Below are 20,497 nucleotides of genomic sequence, written 5' to 3' on the forward strand. Positions count from 1 at the left end.
CTTAAGTGGTAGAGAAAGTCGGAATATAAAAACCAACTCTTCTTCTCTTTTTCTTCTTCTGTTAAGTACAGGCAATCCTCATTTTATTGTGCTTCACTTTATTGCGCCTCACAGATATTGCATTTTTTTTTTTTACAAATTGAAGTTTTGTGGCAACCCTGCGTCTAGCAAGTCTATCGGGGCCATTTTTCCAACAGCATGTGCTGACTTCGTGTCTCTGTTTCACATTTTTAGCAATAAAGTATTTTTAATTAAGGTATGTATATTGTGTTTTTAGACATAATGCTATTGCATCCTTAATAGACTACAGTATAGTGTAAACACAACTTTTATATGCACTGGGAAACCAAAAAATGTTTGTGATGGTCTAGAACTGGGGTTGCCAGCTCCGGGTTGGGGAATACCTGGAGATTTTGGGGGTGGGGCCTGAAGAGGGCGGGGTTTAGAGAGAGGAGGGACTTCAGTTCCGTAGAGTCTAATAGCCAAATCGGCCATTTTCTCCTGGTGAACTGATCTCTATCGGCTGGAGATCAGTTGTAATAGCCGGAGATCTCCAGCCACTACCTGGAGGCTGGCAACCGTATCTGGAACCGAACTCGCAATATGTCTGAGGTATGCCTATATTCTTTCTCTGAGCGCACTTGGGAATTTTGCTCTAGCTATCTGGGGATTTGGAGACATATGGATATATGGAGAGACAGGTCAAAGAACTGGAAAACTGTACAGTAGGGTTGCCAGCTTTTGGTTGGGAAATACCTGGAGATTTTGGGCGTGGAGCCTATTGGGTAAATTTGGTTAATATAGCAGTTTTGCCCAGTCATGGAATTGTGATACTGAGTGCAATAAATCAATCTTCCCAAGAAGTAAATTGCAAAAAGTGAAACTTACATTTATTCAAATAGATTCTGTTCAGGTTTTTGTTGCAGTTGATAGAAAGGTAGAAACCTAATCTAAACAGCACATTTCCCTATAAGGTTGCCAGGTCCCTCTTTGCCACCTGCAGGAGATTTTGGGGGTGGAGCCTGAGGAGGGTGGGGTTTGGGGAGGGGAAAGACTTCAATGCCATATCCAATTGCCGAAGCGGCCATTTTCTCCAGGGGAGCTGATCTCTTATCGACTGGAGATCAGTTGCAATAGCAGGAGATCTCCAGCTAGTACCTGGAGATCATCCCACTTGGGAACCTGTGGACATTGCTGTGGCTTAATAGTGTACCTTTGTGGACTTTGTTATATTCTGGAATTACCATTACATGGATGAGATAAAATGGGGCTGAAGAAACCAAGGTGAAACGGCCGTCCCCCATCTTTGGATTTATATTCACTGGATTCATACCAGATGAACATATTATACAATTGGAACCAACCAACTTTGATAGACTTAAGAAGAGGATATTTTTGCCTGGTTATTCTATAATCCATGTATATATTGTACATTGTGTAGTCACTGCTGTAAGTGTACATTGTGTAGTCACTGCTGTTAGGTCTATTTGTCTCACACTGCTGTCTTTGATGTTTTGCACTTATTAACATTTGAATTTTTGCTACTTGGCTCTGTGCATTTGTGTACCTTTCACCCGTGCTAATTTCCAAACCATATGGTATAGGCACGGGAGTGCTTTTGTTTTGTTTATACTGCCTGGAGGTTGGCAACCCTATTTCCCTAATACAAGTGGCCAGCTAGTCCAGCGTCACGTGAGTGCATGTATGAGTAGGGTTGCCACCTCCGGGTTGGGAAATACCTGGAGATTTTGCGGGCGGAGCCTCAGGAGGGTGGGGTTTGGGGAGGGGTGGGGCTTCAATGCCATAGAGTCCAATTGCCAAAGCGGCCGTTTTCTCCAGGGGAACTGATTTCTTATCGACTGGAGATCAGTTGCAATAGCAGGAGATCTCCAGCTAGTACCTGGAGGTTGGCAACCCTACGTATGAGATATTTGTGTCTACAGGAGAGACCTGCAGAAACATCTGCCTCCATTTCAGCCCACATGGAGAGAGAGCAACAATAAGAGAGAAGGAGGAGGGGTCAGAGGGCAGCTTCCTGGTTCAGACAAAGAGAGGAACATCCCATTCAAGAAATAACACTTATACACAGAGTGATTTAGCGCCAAGTCCCTCTTCACAACCAGCAGGAGGTTTTTGGGGCGGAGCCTGGGGAGGGCATGGTTTGTAGAGGGACTTCAATGCCATAGAGTCCAATGGCCAAAGCAGCCAATTTCTCCGGGTGAACTGATCTCTATCGGCTGGGGATCAGTTGTAATAGCAGGAGATCTCCAGGTAGTACCTGGAGGTTGGCTACCTATTTGGGGTGGGGTAATCATTACAAAAAAAAAAAAACCCCAGCAAGCTGGAGTAAGTGAGCAGCCTTTTCAATTTCTCCAGCACCGCTTCACTTTCAGAAACTAGAATAGTTATTTTCGACAGCTCTGCACTTCATCTTTTGCATTGTTTCTGGGTTTTGCTGCACACACCCCTTCCACCCATCCTTCCTTTCCCTTTCGTTCTTGATCTTTTAAAAACAATTTTTTCCCCACAGGCACGGAAAGAAAGGAATCCTTGTTTTGTACCAACAGCTTTTCAAAACGAAATGAAAAAATGGAAAATGACTGACACTGGGCCTCGATTCAGAATTTTCCCTGTCTGTTAGAGAATAAGGAAATGTCTTATTTCCAAGCGTCTGGGGCTGATCAGCTGCTTTAAACGGAAGAGTGACACACCCATAAATGCAAAGAGAACAAATATATTCTTCCTCCAAACTTGTCCTTCGGTACACAGTGGCCAACAGCTTATGCAAAAACCCCACGGCTATTTGGTGGTAGCTGCATTTCTTCTTCTTCTTCTTCTTCCCCACTTATCTACTCAGCTACTCAGCACAGTCCTGACCCCAACAGCATCCGTGGCATACCAGCAGAACACCAGCAACACCAGTTGTTAACCAAAGGGCTTACCATACGATGCTGCCAAAGGCCCCTCTTGCCAGGTCCCTCTTCGCCACCGGCGGGAGGTTTTTGGGGCAGAGCCTGAGGAGGGTGGGGTTTGGGGAGGGATTTCAATACCATAGAGTTAGGGTTGCCAACCTCTAGGTACTTTCTGGAGATCTCCTGCTATTACTGATGTGCTCCCCTCATTAACGTAGAGTCCAATGGAGCAATGAGGGCAAGGAGGCTGGTGTGAGCTTACGGCTTGCTTTATTGGCCAAGAAGTCATAACCGGGTGAGTCAGGATACAGACGAACAGCTCTGCAATCCTGTCACACCGAGGGAGGGGCAATGCAAGAGTTTTATAGACATTTGACATTCCAGTACAATATTGATACATTTACTTAACATACGATGTTAGCTTGTCAGTGCAACGTCAGTAGTTTCTACAGCGCCTGCGTGAGCCTGGCTACATTAAGGAATGGTCAGAGTGTTCCTTTGCAGGCTGAAGCGAAAGTATCAGAAAGGGGGAATAGGTGGGAGGGAGGCTGTTCCCTTATGTGAGAGGAAAGATGTGTGTGTGTGTGTGTGCCTACTTGCTTGATGCTAAAGGAAAGGGGGGCACTGGGCAGCGGCCTCTGTGAGTTCTGCTTGTAAGCAGTTTATGCATGTAGCTTGCGTGTCTGAATGTGATTACTCAGGCACAACATTACAACTGATCTCCAGCCGATAGAGATCGGTTCACCTGGAGAAAATGGCCACTTTGGCCATTGGACTCTGTGGCATTGGAGCCCCTCCCCTCCCTTCCCTAAACCCCACCCACCCCAAGCTCTGCCCCAACAACCTCCCGCAGGTGGTGAAGAGGGACCTGGCAACCCTACATAGAGTCCAAGTGCCAAAGCGGCCATTTCCTCCAGGGGAACTGCTCTCTATTGGCTGGAGATCAGTTGTAATAGTGGGAGAACTACAGCCACCACCAGGAGGTTGGCAACCCTAATCATCTACTTTTTAATCAATTGTATATTAATCAGCTCTGTATATTCAGACAGCCTTTGTGCTGGGGTGGATGGAGGGTCAGCCCTAGGGTTGTCAGCTCCGGGTTGGGAAATTCCCGGAGATTTTTGGGCCCCTGGAGAAAATGGCCGCTTTGGCAACCGGGTGCAAACGCTAAAATTCATGCTGAGACTTGACTCCATGGACTTTCTTCACGTTGCGGTTGAATTGCAATTCATGTTCATACCTTTGTATTTTGATTTTTGTATTTCGTTATGTGAATAGGGCAGAGAGTGACTTAGCGCTACATTGTTTAATTTCTCAACAGCATGAGGTAATGCTGATTGTGTTTATAATAAATACAGCTGAATGCTAATTTAATTTTATTGTATAACATATATGGTTTGTTAGTATATGAGCCTCCGTGCTGCCTTTTTCCCCTAAAGTTAACTTATTACTGGCACAGGTTATTTTTTTCGTTGTTAACCTCCAGGTAATAGCAGAAGATCGCCCACTGTTACAACTGCTCTCCAGGCGACAGAGTTCAGTTCACCTGGAGAAAAGGGCCGCTTTGGCTATTGGACTCTATGGCATTGAAGTCCCTCCCCTCCCCCAAACCCCGCCCTCCTCAGGCTCCGCCCCCAAAACCTTCCGCCGATAGCAAAGAGGGACCTGGCAGCCCAACCTGGGACCTTCTGTGTGCCAAACAGATGCTCTACCACTGAGCCACGGGAAGATGGACGAAAAGCACCCATTTCCATCCAAGCAAACCCTCCGTTGGATCAGGGGGTTGCCAATAGAGTTGCCAACTCCGGGTTGGAAAATACCTGGAGATTTTGGAGCCTGGGGAGGGCGGGGTTTGGGGAGGGACTTCCAAGCCATAGAGTCCAATTGCCAAAGCGGTCATTTCCTCCAGGGGAACTGATCTTTATCGGCTGGAGATCAGTTGTAATAGCAGATCTCCAGCTACTACCTAGAGGTTAGTCAAATATATGCAGTCACTATGGCTTGGAAAATATACATAAAGAAAAACCAACAACAAAAATTCTTTGCAAGTGTATAATAATTCTCTTAAGTATTTTATATAAGATTTCTTGGTTCTGTTACCTCATATAAATGTATGAATTATATGGTTTATGTGAGGTAACAGAACCAAGAAATCCTATATAAAATACTTAAGAGAATTATTATACACGTGCAAAGAATTTTTGTTGTTGGTTTTTCTTTATGTATATTTTCCAAGCCATAGTGACTGCAAAAATTTGACTAACTTCCTAGAGGTTGGCAATTCCAGGCTGAGAAATTTCTGGAGATTTGGGGATGGCGCCTGGGATGGGAGAGGTTAGGGGAGGGACCTCAGCAGGGTACAATTTCACACAGTCCACCGTTCAAAGACGCCATCGGGCTTAATTCCGGGAGATATCCAGGCGCTGCCTGGAGGTTGGCAACCCTTGATCTAGCGCTCGGCTTCTCCGCACGGTCATTGCAACGCTCAGAATTCGTTTGCCCACATTCAAGATGGCTGCCGCTTCCCTGGCTCCAACCCATAAAGTACTTACAGGCCCTCATTCAAAATGGCCGCACAAGACAACCCCCCCCACCATATACGCGCCCCCCCATTTTTAAGATGGCCGCTTTTCTCTTCACTGCCAGTCGTCGAGGTGGCGCTCCCGCCCAATAGCGCCACGCGCTGGAGCCTGGCCCCGCCTACTTCCCCCGGGCCCAGCCAATGGAACCCGGCCCAGCCTCCCAAGCCGGGAAGGGCTTTGTGTCGCTGGGAGCCTTCCCAGCCCGCCTCGTCAGGGCGACGCGCCGAGCAGCCAATGGCGCTTTGGCGCCGAGTGGGAGGGGAGGCGGGGTCGGCCCGCGCCGCCATTTTGTGAGTCTATATAACACGTAGCCGTTGGGTCCGCTCCTGCTATTCCAGCGCCTCCACTCAGTTCCCTTCGGGTCGCCTTCGTGTGCAATGGACGGGTGAGGAGCCGCGAGGGCGAGGCGCCGTCTCGGTCTGAGGGGAGGCTTGTGGGGAGGGGAGGCGGAGCGGGGCTCTCCTGAGCTCGCCCTGAAGGAGGGCCCGTCGCTGTCGGAGTCACTTTTCCCCTCAGAGGCGCCCCGTTGTATTTTTTCCGTCATGGGCGAAAAAGAGAACGCAGATTCCTTTTTTTTATTAGGGAGGGGGTGGACGGAAAGAGCGCTTCGTTTCTTTTATAACTTTTTAAAGTTGGGTCTATCTTTGGGGGGCAGAGGAGAGAATGTGGGGGGGGGTGGGAAGTTGAGGCCGTTTCTCGCGCGCGCGCACGCGAGCGTAACTTCGGCCCATCCCCCCACCCGCCTCAGCTTCCCCCCAGGCCGCGCGCGCCCCTTCCACTGGATGTTCCAAACGGCGCGCGCACCTGTACGGCCGCGCGCGCGCTCTCGCCCTCCCCCCTCTCTCGCCTGTTCTCAACGTTCTTTCGGCGCGCGCTGTCCCCTTTTCCGCGCGACGGGCGCGCTTCTTCACCTGGACTGCGCACGCGCACTCGCTTTGCTCCTCTCCACGTTCTAGGCGCTTGCCGTCTTCCTCGTCTCCCTCCCCCCACCCCATCACCAACATCTCTTCAAAGTTCCAAGCCCCATCTGGACTGCGCACGCGCACTCGCTTTGCTCCACTCCACGTTCTAGGCGCTCTTCCTCTCCTCCCCCCATCTCTTCAAAGTTATAAGCCCCACCTGGACTGGGCATGCGCACCTCTGACTTCCCTTCCTTCCCCATCTTGTCGTCTACTTTTCTCTCGAGGTGTGGGTCGTGGGCGTCATCTCCTGGCCTCTCCTCCGGATATGGTGTGAAGGGATCCTTTTATTCCTCTTCTCCCCTCCCCCTTGAAATACGGTAAAAAGGGGAAGTTGTGGAAGGAGGGAAGTAAAGAAACACGCAGGTCTGATCCGCCCTTCCTGCTTGTCTCAACATGACGGTAGAGGGAGCATGTGAAAGATGGGAGCAGGAGCCGGGAGGAGTTTGGGCGAACTTGTGCAAAGTCCTTTGGCCGTCCCTCTAAAGAGCAGCATGTGTAGTGGGGGTGGCTGTGTTAATTTTCTGCAGCCTTAAATGCTAACAGATCTATGGTTGTCGATGCCAAGCCCCCTTCTCTGTGCATCTGGCTTGATGATGGCGGGGGGATAGTGCTTCAGTGGCTTCCTTTTCCTAGGAATAAGGTGGTGTGTTCTCCTGTAAATTTGTTAGAAGTTTTTTCAGCCTCTAGAAAGGTGGAGAAAAATCATTTTTGTTTTGCTTATTTTCATGGCCTGAAACATCATCATCTTCCTCCCCTCCCCCTTGGGGATGTGGACCACTTTTCTATCCATGTATGGGAGAGAGGTTGTTTATAGTCCATTGGTTGGCCTTTTGGGGTGCTACTTAACCTGGTTCTAAAATGAACTTTCTCTTTATAAGGGAAGGGGACTTCTTTATACTTCTGAATGTGTGCGGTTTCATTTTTTAATAGCCTTCCTGTGTGATCTGTGAGGTGGAAATCTTGAAGTGAAGCCCATCTGGAGGGTCTCATGTTGAATCCTGTTTTCAGTTTGACTGAAAGGCTTTCTCTGAGAACTTCTGTCAAAGTAGACCGTACTGTAGAAAGACTGACTAATGTCTGACTCCATGTCCAGCAGCTTCAAGTGACTAACGTGGTATCTGTGGGGGAGACAGCTAGTAAATTTGGATTGAATTTGCAAGGCAAGATACGTGTTGAACTTGCTGTCAGTATCACTCTTTACACCTGGTTCACATCACCTCTTCTGGCCTAGCTTCTGTTGATTGAGCACTGTAAAACTGTTGCTGACACACATGAAGCTGCCTTCTACTGAATCAGACCCTTGGTTCATCAAAGTCAGTATTGTCGAATCAGACCGGCAGCGGCTCTCCAGGGTCTCAGGCAGAGGTCTTTCACATCATCTACTTGCCTAGTCCCTTGAACTGGAGATGCCAGGGATTGAACCTGGGACCTTCTGCATGCCAAGCAGATGCTCTGCCACTGAGCCACAGCCCCTCCCCTAAAACCTTTGCATGTTGCCTGTGGGTGGAAAAAGAAATGCCTTTGCAAGAGTCTCCTTTGTTGCTGCCATACTTCTCTCCCCATTTGCAAACAAAAAACATGTTCAGGACTGCCTCCCTCCCTGCCTGATAGTTACTGGCTGTTATAATAGCTCTGTAATTAATTGTTTGCTTCTTGCCCCAGCACAGACTCTTCCTCCTTCAACTTTCTGCATGTCCAGAAAGACGCTTGGCCTGTCTTTTCTGTGTATTCTAGAAATGCTAGGGGGCATGGCAGGTCTCCCTGCTGCAGCTGCCTGCCACTCCTTTTCCATGCACCAGGAGAAAATGCTCCCTCCTACACTTTGCATAAGAATCCAGGCTTCCCCTGCAGGCGCAGATGAGTAGGGGCTTGTTACCTGGGTGTGGTGAGCTGTGTCTACTTGGCAAGAGGTGGCCTTGTTGTTTTACACAGAGTCATCTTTAAGGTGACTTTGAGGGCAAAGGAAGAGTGGCAAAAGTGTGGTGATGGCCACAGTGTTCTGAGCACGTCTCGCTTTGAATCTTTATACTCCAAATTTCTATCCCACCCTCCCCAGCTGAAGCCAGTCTCGGGGGGGTGGGACAACATTTAAACCATCATAAATGCCATAATACTCAACATTAAAAACAATAAAGATAATTATACTGAACGGAACTATATAACAATAAAACAGATGTTGTTCAATTAAAAGAGTGACCACTGAGAGGCTCTGCTGTCAGACCATCCCCCAAGTTCTTAAGATGGACAGAATAACAGAGGGGAGAGGAGGGAGGGAGGCCACCTCATTACGTTCATGTAACAGATTCGCAGGGCCTGTAAGACGGAGTTATTCCACCAGGCCTACACATTGTCCGTGCTGCCCTCAGTTGTAGACCTGGTGGAATAACTCCGTCTTACAGGCCCTGCGAATCTGTTACAAGAACGTAATGAGGTGACTTGTGCCCTCCTATCTGTTGGAAGTAGGCTGTTGGTCTCTGAAGAGCTTCTGCCACAGTAAACTGGTTATAGATCATGATGGTTAGCCGTGTTAGTCTGTCCGTGGCAGTAGAAAAGAGCAAGAGTCCTCCTGAAAGAGTAACAAAATTCTGGCAGAGTGTGAGCTTTCGTGAGTCACAGCTTGCTACTTCAGTATCTGAAGAAGCGAGCTGTGACTCACGGAAGTTCACACCCTGCCAGAAATTTTGTTAGTCTTTCTGGTGCTACTGGACTCTTGCTCTTTCCTACAGTGAACTGGTTAGTTTGTGCAGCACTGCTGTGCTGTCGCTTTGCAGGAGACTTAAGTTTCTCTGTTTTTGAAACTGCTTCTTTGTCGCCCTGTGAAAATTTTATGAGCTTGCAGTCTGCCAGCATCAAGCGTTTTTGATCCCAGCCCTGTGCTGAGATGGCTAAATTCCAAGGCTTGAGTTCCATAGTTAAAATACCACGGGGTGACTGGGGCTGTTGCTGCTCTGGTGGGACTTGTTCAGTCAGCTTTTTCCTTTTAATCTTTTTGCCTAGTGAAGTGGGTCTCCTTTGGCCTTTCTTCTCATTTTGGACTGCTTGGAGACTTAGCCCATCTAAACATATGATTTTTTGGTTGTGTGATCCTTGAACACCCCTCTGGATGTAAAGTACATTGCAGTCAGGGAATCATCTCCCTAAACAACTATTCAGCGCCTACCAATAATAACCCACTCTTGCTGGAGATGTCCAAGCCAGAGCTGGGCTTGAGCTGTTGAGCTTTCGCTAGCTTTGGATTTCCTGCACTGAGCGGGGGAGGGTGTTGGACTATATAGCCTCTAAGGACTTTTTAACAAGAGGTGGCTATAGAGTTCTTTGCCACTGTTGACACCAATCCGGTTTTTTAAAAGATAGCATAACTAGACCCTTGTCAGGCTTTTTGAGCGCACAGCTCTCTATGAGACTACTCAGTTAAAAACAACAACTCGTAATTCAAGAATACCATTTCTAACCAGTCTTTTATCATGTCAATCTAGTTCTGGCAGGGTTGGTCCTGCCATAACAATGAAGGAAATCATAACATTTAAATCAGGCTTGTCCAAACTGCGGCTGGACAGCTATGAATGCGGCCCAACACAAAATCGTAAACTTACGGAAAACATTATGAATCAGCTATCATTAGTGTTATGGTCAATAGGACTTAAATTTTCTTCTTCACAAGCGATCAAAGAAAACTGGTACAAAATGTAGTGTTAGTGTATTTTATGTGTGGCCCAAGACAATTCTTCTTCCAACGTGGCCTAGAGAAGCCAAAAGATTGGACACCCCTGATTTAAATTCTGAAGATGTGCTTGAAGCTGAAGTTGCTAGAAGTCTTTTTAAAATCCAGTAGTTGTTCTAATTGATAATTTACTTTGTGGAGTCAAGTTTATTTAAAACAGTCATAGACCAGAATATAAATAAGAACACAATTAATCCATAAGTAAAATAGCTTACATACTGCCAATAAACATCTTATTAAAATACGAATTTACATAAGGCATCTTTATGTTGTCCTGCTGGTCTGAAGTGCTGCAAACGTAAAATATTTCCTACTTATAAGTCTTGGCACAGTAACTGTCCTTAAGACAAATGATAACCAGACTGAATAATTCATTACCGTGAAGAGATCTGGCTTTTCATCTGGGTCTTATGTAAATTATACCAGCAGCCCTGTTGGGAGGTGACATGCATCCTCTTCCTGTCGGGCATCTTACTGAGTAGCTGTAGTTGGCAGAGAGGATTGTTTGCCAGGAGCTACTACCATTATAAATATTTGGGAGTTTTGGGTGCGCTCTTAAAAAAGCAAGATGGTTTTAGAAAATAATTTCTAAAATTGCATGTCCCTGTCCTAATTCAGATGCACTACTGAAGCATTCCAGAGCTGGAGTTTTCCCGGATTGTTTCAAAATGGTTGTCCCGAATCAATTTGCCTGAAGTAAAATGTTTCTTGTGTGAGGCCCCCTGAGAAACAGGAAGTAGAAGTCATTGCTCACAGGGGTAACTTTGAGAGCTCTTGAATTTCAAGTGGCCTTGGGAATTTCCTTCTGCTGATTATAAGAGGAATAAAATGGTGTTCTGTTTCCCGGCATATGTTTTTAGCCCTTATATAATTTGGACAGTGAAGTGGCTATGTAAAACATCTCTTAGTTGGACTTCTCCAACGATTCGCAGATGGGTTTAATTAGTCCACTTGAGCCGGCATTCAGGATCTCAACAAAACCCATCTGTCTCTGCTGGCAATTGTAAACACCAGTGGGATTGTAAAAATTCTGTGTTCCCTCAATGAGCTATTTTCAGCAACTGTTTTGAAGCGGCAAAAGCGACTTAAAGCGTTCTGGCAGCCGCTCTTTAGGGCAGATAGGACGCCAGCTGTGAACCGCTGGGTTGCGATGACATGGCAGAAGTTGGTTTTGGAGGATGAAAGGAACAGGCCCTTGGTTGCGAGGAAAACCAGGGAGCTTTGCTGTTTGGCTTCCTTGAAAATACGGCATGGGAGGCATAGGGGCAATGGCAGACGTTTGAGTTAAAGATGAAACTTTACAAGGGTGGCATATTATAGGCCTTTATGCAAAGAGTTTATTCAAACTGTGGTAAGCCAAAGAGAGGGCATAGTTTGGGGAGGCCACCCGAAGTAGGAGTGGGCTGTGCTTGTTGCCAGGGGCATGGGGGGGGTTTTCCATTTCTGATTATTTTTTCATGAAAATAACAATGATTGCTAATGCAGTGTTAGACAAGCAGTCTCCAAGTTGTGGGTTGGATCCATCAAACATTTTCGAAGACAGGGTTTCTGTCCACAGAGTGAAAATTCTTCGCTTTCCCCTCCTACCAAAATGCAGCTCGGGGGGGGGGGGGAGCCCCAGGAACAATATGAGGGAGGAGTATGACGTCTGCAGCTGGGGGTAGAATTGGCAAAAATGGCCTTCCATCTGTCTCTGGAAATCCGCTGCTGGTTTGAAGTCACTAATGTTTTTCGGGTGCTGATCCCTAGGAAGCATGTGAGAGTACCTGTATGTAGTGGTCAATCCAGTGTAGGATCTGTGAGACCGGGGTTCTAATCCCCACTCTACTACGGAAGCTGACTGGGTGACCTTGGGCCAATCACTCACCATCCATCTAACCAACTTCATAGTGTGGTTGTGAGGATAAAACTCAAGGAGAGGAGAAAGATGCTCCTTCGGATCCCTGTTGGGGAGAAAAAGTGGGGTTTAAATGTTTTATTGGCTTGGTGGGGGGGAAGAGAAGCAACCACAAATAAAGCAAACCAAATAAATCACATGAAGTTGCCTCATACTGAGTCAGACCCTTGGTCCATCAAAGTCAGTTTTGTCTACTCAGACTGACAGCGGCTCTCCAGGGTCTCAGGCAGAGGTCTTTCATATCACCTACTCTCATAGTCCCTTTAACTAGAGATGCAGGGGATTGAACCTGGGACCTTCTGCATACCAAGCAGATGCTCTACCACTGAGCCACAGCCCCTCCCCAGCAATCAAGTTGGTTGGCTTTGCAGTTCAAATCAAATCCAAAGCTGCCATTGTTAATTACATGCTCCAGTCACCTGATGTGAAACCAACAGGTAATGGAAGTGAGGCCACAGAGAGTGGCAGTGAAATTGAGGTTGAGGTGTCCCTGCTACCTCTGTGGAAGAGTTAAGTTGAAATGGATGCATGGACGACCACATACACTCCATATTGAGCACAGTTCTTTAGGTATGCTGAAATTACAGTACAACCCTGTGCAGCGTTACTGGAGGTGAGAACATAAGAAAGGCCATGCTGGATCAGGCCAAGGTCCATCAAGTCCAGCAGCCTGTTCACACAGTGGCCAACCAGGTGCCTCTAGGAAGCCAACAGACAAGACGGCTGCAGCAGCATTATCCTGCTTGCCTGTGTACCAAAGCACCTGATATAATTGGCATGCTCCTCTGATCCTGGAGAAGTTTCAGGAGAACTGCTGGGTGTTTGCCCCAAAAGGGACATTTAATGGCAGCCGAGATTAATTCATTACAGTCGTTTTCAAGGCCGTGGACGAGATGGATACACAAGGGGAGAGACATGAGAGCCAATTAAGGCAGATGTTTTCTCTTCCATGAAGTTGTTACTGAAATAATAAAGTTAAGGGGCAGTTAGTTCTCCTGAAGCTGTTTGTGTGTGTGTGTGTGTGGGGTGGGGGGCTGACTGTTTTTACAAACTCTGGTGTGTCTGCATCAGATATTGTTATACAGCAGGCGGACCCGCTAACATGGAAGTAGATGGAATGCTGGGTGGATATCATTCTGGGAGGAGTGCTGGTCATTGGGGCCTTTGTTACCTTCTGCCTCACAGGACCAAAATGGGCATGTAGGAAGGGCAATTTTCATGTTTATTCTCTGTTTCTTGGGGCCTCCGACAACATTCTGAAACACACAAAAGTTTAAATTGCCCCTGGCTCGCAAGATGAGAACTGCACTGTTATGTCTTTTATTTTCCTTTCTGTAAATTGTCATGGATACATGTGCAAACCTACCTAACCTGGTCATCCTTTTCATTCCTTTACAGCATTGTCCAAGATATAACAGTTGGTACAAAGGTAGGCATTTCTCTTTCTTTAATTGCTCACTATCTGATGTATATTTTCTGCAGGCCATGATGTCCTTGCTAAAACAAGCTGCTTTTAAAACATATGGACCTTTTTGTGACATTGTATATGGTGTGTGGCTTATTGCCTCATGGGTGTGGTCATGTAATCTGGTGGCGTTCAAACTGCTGGGTGGGGACAGTGCTGTGTTCCCTCAAGGAGAAGATCAGTAATGGCAGGTGAACTTCCCTAAAATCAACTGTACCTGGTCTTCCCCTGCCATAAGGGATGGTGTGGGATGTGTTCTGGGGCACATCCAGGTATGAAGGAACTGTGCATACTCTAGTTCACTTCCCAAAATACATGGGGTCTTTGACAGGTAAGCTATAGAAAGCGTTTCCTCAGAAATTGCTGTTGTAATCCAAAACTGTATCAAAACATATTTCTGCTTTTAAGACTAATGGAAAGAGAGGGGAAAAGAGAGAAATCTGGATAATCCAGTTTGGAGTTACTCGGGAATCCTTAACATATAACAGCCTTCCTGTTTGGAAAATTGTGCCACTTTTAAAATGCTTTTTTCCTCTTGGAAGCCAGCATGGTGTAGTGGTTAAGAGCAGTGGTTTGAAGCGGGTTTGATTCCCCACTCCTCCACATGAGCCGTGGAGGCTAATCTGGTGAACTGGATTGGTTTCCCCACTCCTCCACATGAAGCCAGCTGGGTGACCTTGGGCTAGTCGCTCTCAACTCGACCTACTTCGCAGGGTGTCTGTTGTGGGGAGGGGAAGGGAAGGTGACTATAAGCCGGTGTGACTCTTCCTTAAGCGGTAGAGAAAGTCAGCATATAAAAACCAACTCTTCTATAAAACATGAACTTTAGTCCTGCTAGTTTTAGCCCAACCCTAATATAAAGCGCTGGTGGGGAAAGACACCTTATCTGCAGGGAAGGGCAACTGGAGATCAGTGTTTGTGGGATAAAAGCTTATGCCTGTGGACTTCAGGGAAATTGAAGGATAGGTGCTCTTAATTGCGCAGAGACAGTTAAAACACAAGAGCTTTGTATCTGCCCGTGTGAGGATGGCTAGGGTGACTACTCCTTAGCTACATGTGGTGTCAGTCCTCCACTGAGTAGGTGATGGTCATCTACAATTCTATGTTCTCCATCATGGTACAGAAGCCATTTGCTGGCCCTAGGAGTTGCACATTTTTTTCTTGCTCTGCCCTTGCTTATTAGTGAGCCAAAAAAAAAAAAAAGAACACTGTAAAATTGTTTTCTCCCAGCAAACATTGACCTTGGAAAAAGCTGTTCACTGGCTTGGCCTGAACTCTCGCATACTGCAACGGCTGCAGGTGGCACGGGCTTTGTAATGTGCCTTTATTGTGCTCTCCTCGCAAGTCGCTTTAGCAGGCGATACGCTTCGCCTGGCTGGCTAGACCTGGTTTTGTGGGGAGGCCAGGATCTTTGCTATGGGAACAGCAATTATGGCTTCGGGCCGCCGGCCAAGAATGCAAGGAGGAAATTCCAGCTCTCGTTTACAGCTTCAGTTCAAAGGCTGCAACAAGCTGGCGCTTGGTGGGCCTGTGGTAGCAGGCTTGGCTCCATTTGCAAGCCACATGTGTTGACACACACAAAAGAATATTGATGAACCCCCGAGCAGTCCAGAAAATATGGGAAACACGTAGGGTATGTGACTAGCATTATCTGGCATGTAAGAGAAGCTCGGTTTCTTCAGGTGGCCAAGGGGCCCTTTTGTGGTTTTTGAATGCATCGAAATCACTTCCCTTCTCACCAGTGAAGCCTGAAGTTCTGAAGAAGAGTTGGTTTTTATATGGCGACTTTCTCTACCGCTTAAGGGAGACTTAAACCGGCTTACAATCACCTTCCCTTCCCCTCCCCACAACAGACACCCTGTGAGGTAGGTGGGGCTGAGAGAGCTCTAAGAGAGCTGTGTCTAGCCCAAGGTCACCCAGCTGGCTTCATGTGTAGGAGTGGGGAAACCAACCCGGTTCACCAGATTAGCCTCCACCATTCATGTAGAGGAGTGGGGAATCAGACCTGGTTCTCCAGATAAGAGTCCACTGCTCTTAATCACTACAGCACTCTGGCTCTCTGGGCCCATTTCTTAATTGGCCCTGTGCCGTGACTCGAGTTGGTAGACTCTTGGAGTTGTAGAGCAGATTGTTTTACCCTCGGATGGCAAGCGGTGTTGTAACACGTGGAAACACTGCCTTGGATTAAAAGAAAGTTCCACAGGTTGAAAACCGGTAGCTCACAGCCTGTGCTGCAGCCGGGTCTCCCTAAAATACTGGGAATATTTGACAAAGGGGGCTTTGTATGTGAGGGAGCGCTCGAATGGTAGTCCTTCAGCCACAGTCTGACGTGGTACAGTCTGTACTGCCACCTTGTTCAGTTGTACAGATCGTGCCCCAAGTGACGTGGTTGCTCTTAGGCTCCAGTTTAGCCTCTGCCAACTCTTTCTAGGCACTTTTCAGTATGCTGGGCATGGTGTGATAATTGTTTCCGTTTAAGAATGGAGTGGGATCAATGTCAGCAGTCAACGGTTGGGTGAGGGTAAATGGTTTAGATTAGTGGTTCACGAACTTTTCGGGCCACCGCCCCCTTGGCTCCACAAACTCAATCCCAGCTCCCCCTACCCTATCCAACAACACAGTTGAAGGGCCCCACCTCTAGCGCCCCCTGCTGCCCCCTTGCTTCTTAGTGCCCCCCTAGGTAATCCCACTGCCCCTCGGAGTGGTACTGCCCACTTTGAGAACCACTGATTTAGATTAAGCCTCAACAAAGCAGTACTGCTGGTTGGGGTGATACCTGGTAGCAAAGGGGAGCCGTGGCAATCTGTTGTAGCAAAATTAAAAGTCCAGTAGCACCTTAAAGACTGACAACTTTAATTTCAATACGAGGTTTTTCCACAGTCCATTTCATCAGGTAGACCTGATCCAGGGATATGCACCTGAAGGAAGGGGCCATGGCTCTGTAATGAGGGGCTCGCCAGCCTGGTGTAGTGGTTAAGAGCGGTGGTTTGGAGCAGTGGACTCTGATCTGGAGAACCGGGTTTGATTTCCCATTCCACGTGAGCAGCAGAGGCTAATCTGGTGAACTGGATTGGTTTCTCCACTCCTACACATGAAGCCAGCTGGGTGACCTTGGGCTAGTCACAGCTCTCTCGGCCCCACCTACCTCACAGGGTATCTGTTGTGGGGAAGGGAAGATGAGTATAAGCCGGTTTGATTCTTCTTCCTCTTCATAAACAAAAGGTTCCAGGCGCCCATAAACAAAAGGTTCCAGGCGCCCTTAAACCAATCTCAGAGTAGAAAATACTCTCAAGGTGGCCTGATGGTCTTCCACATGCACATGTTCTCGTTTTCTGCATATATTCTCTTTCTCTGTCTCTCCCTCCCCCATGCTTTATTGTTTATGTACAGGTAAGTATTCAGCCTCTTTTTGATGGGGTTGCAACTCCTGGAAAGATTTTGCTTTTCTGTTTGGGTGTGCTCCTGTATCAGACCTGGTCCTGGCTGAATGCCCAGGTAGAGGTCTTTGTTTTGCCAGGCAAGAGTCATTTGGCGACTGTGCCCTGTTCTTGGCAAGAAGGGTACTACCATGTTTACTGGTGCTTTCCTCATTGGACTACCTTAATGGTCGGGGGGGGGCTGCCTTAGAAAGTATTTGGGAACAACGTATTGGATTCCATGGAAGATTTCTGCAAAAGAAAAGTGGAACGGTTTTTGTTGATTCCCCCCACCCCAGCTGTGCATGCCTTCTGACCCCCCCTAGGAATAGCATGGGGGGTGGTCTCCTGGGAGCAGAATTTCAAGGGCCTTTGGGGCTGCAGTGGAAGAAAAGGAAATCACACTCTGCAGGTAGAACTACAAGTGGATCTGTGCCTTCTCCTGTTCTGGGATATAGCTGCTGGACATGGTTAGCTAAGGCAGGTCAAAGTCACATGGCTCGTGTTAGTCCAGGTAGTGAACAACCACTAGTTTCCAGGGCCAAGTCAGGATTGTTTTTGACCTTTAAAGCATGAAACTGTTTGGCACCAACTGCTTTAAAGGACCACCTCTTCCTTCCTTGAGTTTGCGCATGAAATAGGTCATACTGGAGACCCTCTCTCATGTGGCCCCCTTTATGAAAGGGGCACGTGAGAGGACTTTCCAGAGGCCGCACCAAGATTATGGGACATCCTCCCTAGGGAAGCTTGCCATGTTACCTTCACTGGTGTTCAGAAGGCAAGTGAAAACTGCTCCTTCCAGTGGGTGCTGAGGAAATTCAACTGAGGTCCTCTGGGTTTTTTTGATGGCCGGTCATGTTTTGAAATTGATTTTGTTGGGTTGTTTTCACGTCTCGATTTTTGGCATGTGTTTTGTAACTTAGATTGCTTTGTGGAAATCAGGTCAAGAAGCAGTCTCTAAATAATTAGGCAAATGGGTTCTAGCTGTAAAGCTGCGAGGGAAGCCTTGCAGCTCGACTGGTCCTGTGAAGCAGGTGCCCATAATTTTAGACCAACCAGTGGTTAAAATACTGGTGAGCAAAAAACATTCCATGCTTGCAGGTGCTGAGAGGCTCAATCTCGTTTGCAGTCTCTTGCCATCAAGATAGAGCAAGTAGTAGTTTAATTAGCTTAAACAGGCCATGTGGGTAAAGCTTCAAGTTACATACAGGCCCTCCAGTGCCAGGGTGGTAAATGAAAATCAGCTGTCTTGAGTAAGCAGGAACAATCCTCAGGATTCATGGTTATTTCATTGCTTGCTTGGGGCATTTGAGTTGAGAAAGATCCCCCTGAGGAAGCGTACCGTAAAACGCGTAGGGGCAATTTAATTATTAAATACTTCTTCCTTGCACCAATTGCTGTTTTTTGTCTTCGTTTAGCATATGATACCGTCACGTTTGCGGGATGAGAGGTAATTTAAGGGATTCTCTCAAGTTACTCCAGAGGGAGAAGGTGGCTTCAGGGTGACAAATGCACTGAGAAAACTAGAGCCCTATACTGGGCCAGGCCTGCCTAAGTGGCCAGATGGAAGGTTTATAATTTCCAGCTCTGGCGTCTTAAAACTTCCTTATCACAACAGGGGAGTTGTTGGTCAGTTGGATCTTGGCTGGAAGAGTGGAATCGAACCCACAAGAGTTCTGATGGGGTCCACAAAGACCTGCCCGAGCTGGAAATGGTTGAGACTGTCAGCTTGGCTGGGCAGAGTGTGTGCCAAGGAAGAGGAACTGGGAGAACAAAGTGAAGCCTGCCTCAAGGCCGGGGAGGAGCAATCTTTAAGCTTCTGTTTCCCTGGAGCCCATTTTCCAGGAGGGAAATGTCAAGGCAAATACTGGCCTAGGATTAGCAAGGTGGCACTCCCTTTCTTCCTTTTTTTGTAGTTATCTGCAACATCTCTTAGCTGTGTTCTGACCCATTTACCCTTGATTGGTTTTTTGTCAAATTTATTTATTTACGTTATTTACAGTCTGCCTTTCAAGGCAGATTACAAAAGAGTGTGATCAGAGTTAGAGCCGTTCCTCAGTGGAACAGGCTTTCTCTGGAGGTAGTGAGCTCTCCTTCCCTGGATGTTTTTAAGCAGAGGCTAAATGGCCATCTGTCAGCAATGCTGAGTCTATGACCTTAGGCAGATGATGAGAGGAAGGGAATCTTGGCCATCTTCTGAGCATGGAGTAGGGGTCAGTGGAGGTGTGGGGGGTGAGGTAGTTGTGAATTTCCTGCATTGTGCATGGGGTTGGACTAGATGACCCTGGTGGTCCCTTCCAGCCCTATGCTTCTATGAGAGTGAATCAATGCAATCACCAGGATGGGACAGTCAATAAGCAATGCAATAGGATTAGGGTTGTAGAACCAGTCAGAAATCTAAATAGAACTGAAGCAAAGCATAAGTATTACTATGACACATTACATGATGCGGCTATTACGTAGTAGGATTCTAACTTCAGCAAGCTAAGCACAGTAGTATAGACCACAGCCAGTTATTAAAGCTCTATCTTTAAAGATGCTTGATATGTTCTGACTGCCCTTAGCTTTTATGTGCTTAGACCATCCATGCAGCTGTGCTTGACCCAGCCAAGCACAAGGGCTAGCTTCGGCTGAGGAAAGGAGGTTTGTCCCCTCTCATGCATTACCCCACCTCTAGTGGGGTATGAGAAGGGAGAAAAAGGGGCAAAAATATCACCCCTGGTTGGTGGCGGCTACTGAAAGAATTCTCTAGCCCCAGGAATGGGGGTTGAAGAGGAAGGGAAACTCGCATTTAACTTAGCTGTGAATGAACCAGCATGGTGTAGTGGTTTAAAGCTTCGGATTCTGATCTGGAGAACCAGGTTTGATTCATCCTCCATATGAGCGGTGGATGCTAATCAGGTGAACTGGGTTAGTTTCCTCACTCATACACACCAAGCCAGCTGGGTGACCTTGGGCCAGTCACGCGCTCTCAGCCTCGTCTACCTCACAGGTTGCCTGTTGTGGGGAAGGGAAGGTGATTGTAAGCCGGTTTGATTCTGCCTTAAGTGGTAGAGAAAGTCGGCATATAAAAACCAACTCTTCTTCTTGATTGAGAACCAGTGTGGTGTAGTGGTTAAGGTGTCGAACTAGGACATGGGAAGCCCAGGTTCAAGTCCCCACCCGTGCTGTGGAAGCTTGCTGGGTGACCTTGGGCCAGTCACAACCCTCTCAGCCCTAACCCTGGCTAGTATTTGAATGGGAGACCTCCAAGGAACACCAGGGCTGTGACGTGGAGGGAGGCAAGGGCAAACCACCTCCGAAGTCTCCTGCCTTGAAAATCCAACAGGGTTGCCATAAATCAGCTGCGACTTGATGGCAAAAAAAGGGGGGATATTCGATTAGCATATTAGTGCAGCTGGCCATTCGTCATTGGCTAATTGATCTTGTTCCTAGAATACTGGCTTGAAGAGCCTTGATGAATAATGTTCTGCCAAAGGCTTTTTAAAGCTGAAGCGGCCAACTTGGGGATCGCTGTTTATGGAATAAACTCTGGCATTCCT

The 20,497-nt window shown here is 47.3% G+C and overlaps 1 protein-coding gene across 1 annotated transcript in view; it reads left to right on the top strand.

Annotated features, from left to right (window-relative positions):
• The first annotated feature begins 5,767 nt into the window (after nt 1–5,767).
• PTBP1 (polypyrimidine tract binding protein 1) overlaps nt 5,768–20,497 on the top strand; it is a 44,709-nt gene continuing 29,979 nt past the window's right edge. Inside the window, exons 1-2 of the mRNA XM_056844595.1 lie at nt 5,768–5,879; nt 13,473–13,503. Of these exons, the coding sequence (XP_056700573.1) occupies nt 5,872–5,879; nt 13,473–13,503 (39 nt within the window). The 5' untranslated portion in view covers nt 5,768–5,871. The remainder of the gene's footprint in view (nt 5,880–13,472; nt 13,504–20,497) is intronic.

The sequence above is a fragment of the Euleptes europaea genome, chromosome 2, assembly GCF_029931775.1.
Source record: "Euleptes europaea isolate rEulEur1 chromosome 2, rEulEur1.hap1, whole genome shotgun sequence".
Taxonomy (NCBI): Eukaryota; Metazoa; Chordata; class Lepidosauria; order Squamata; family Sphaerodactylidae; genus Euleptes; species Euleptes europaea.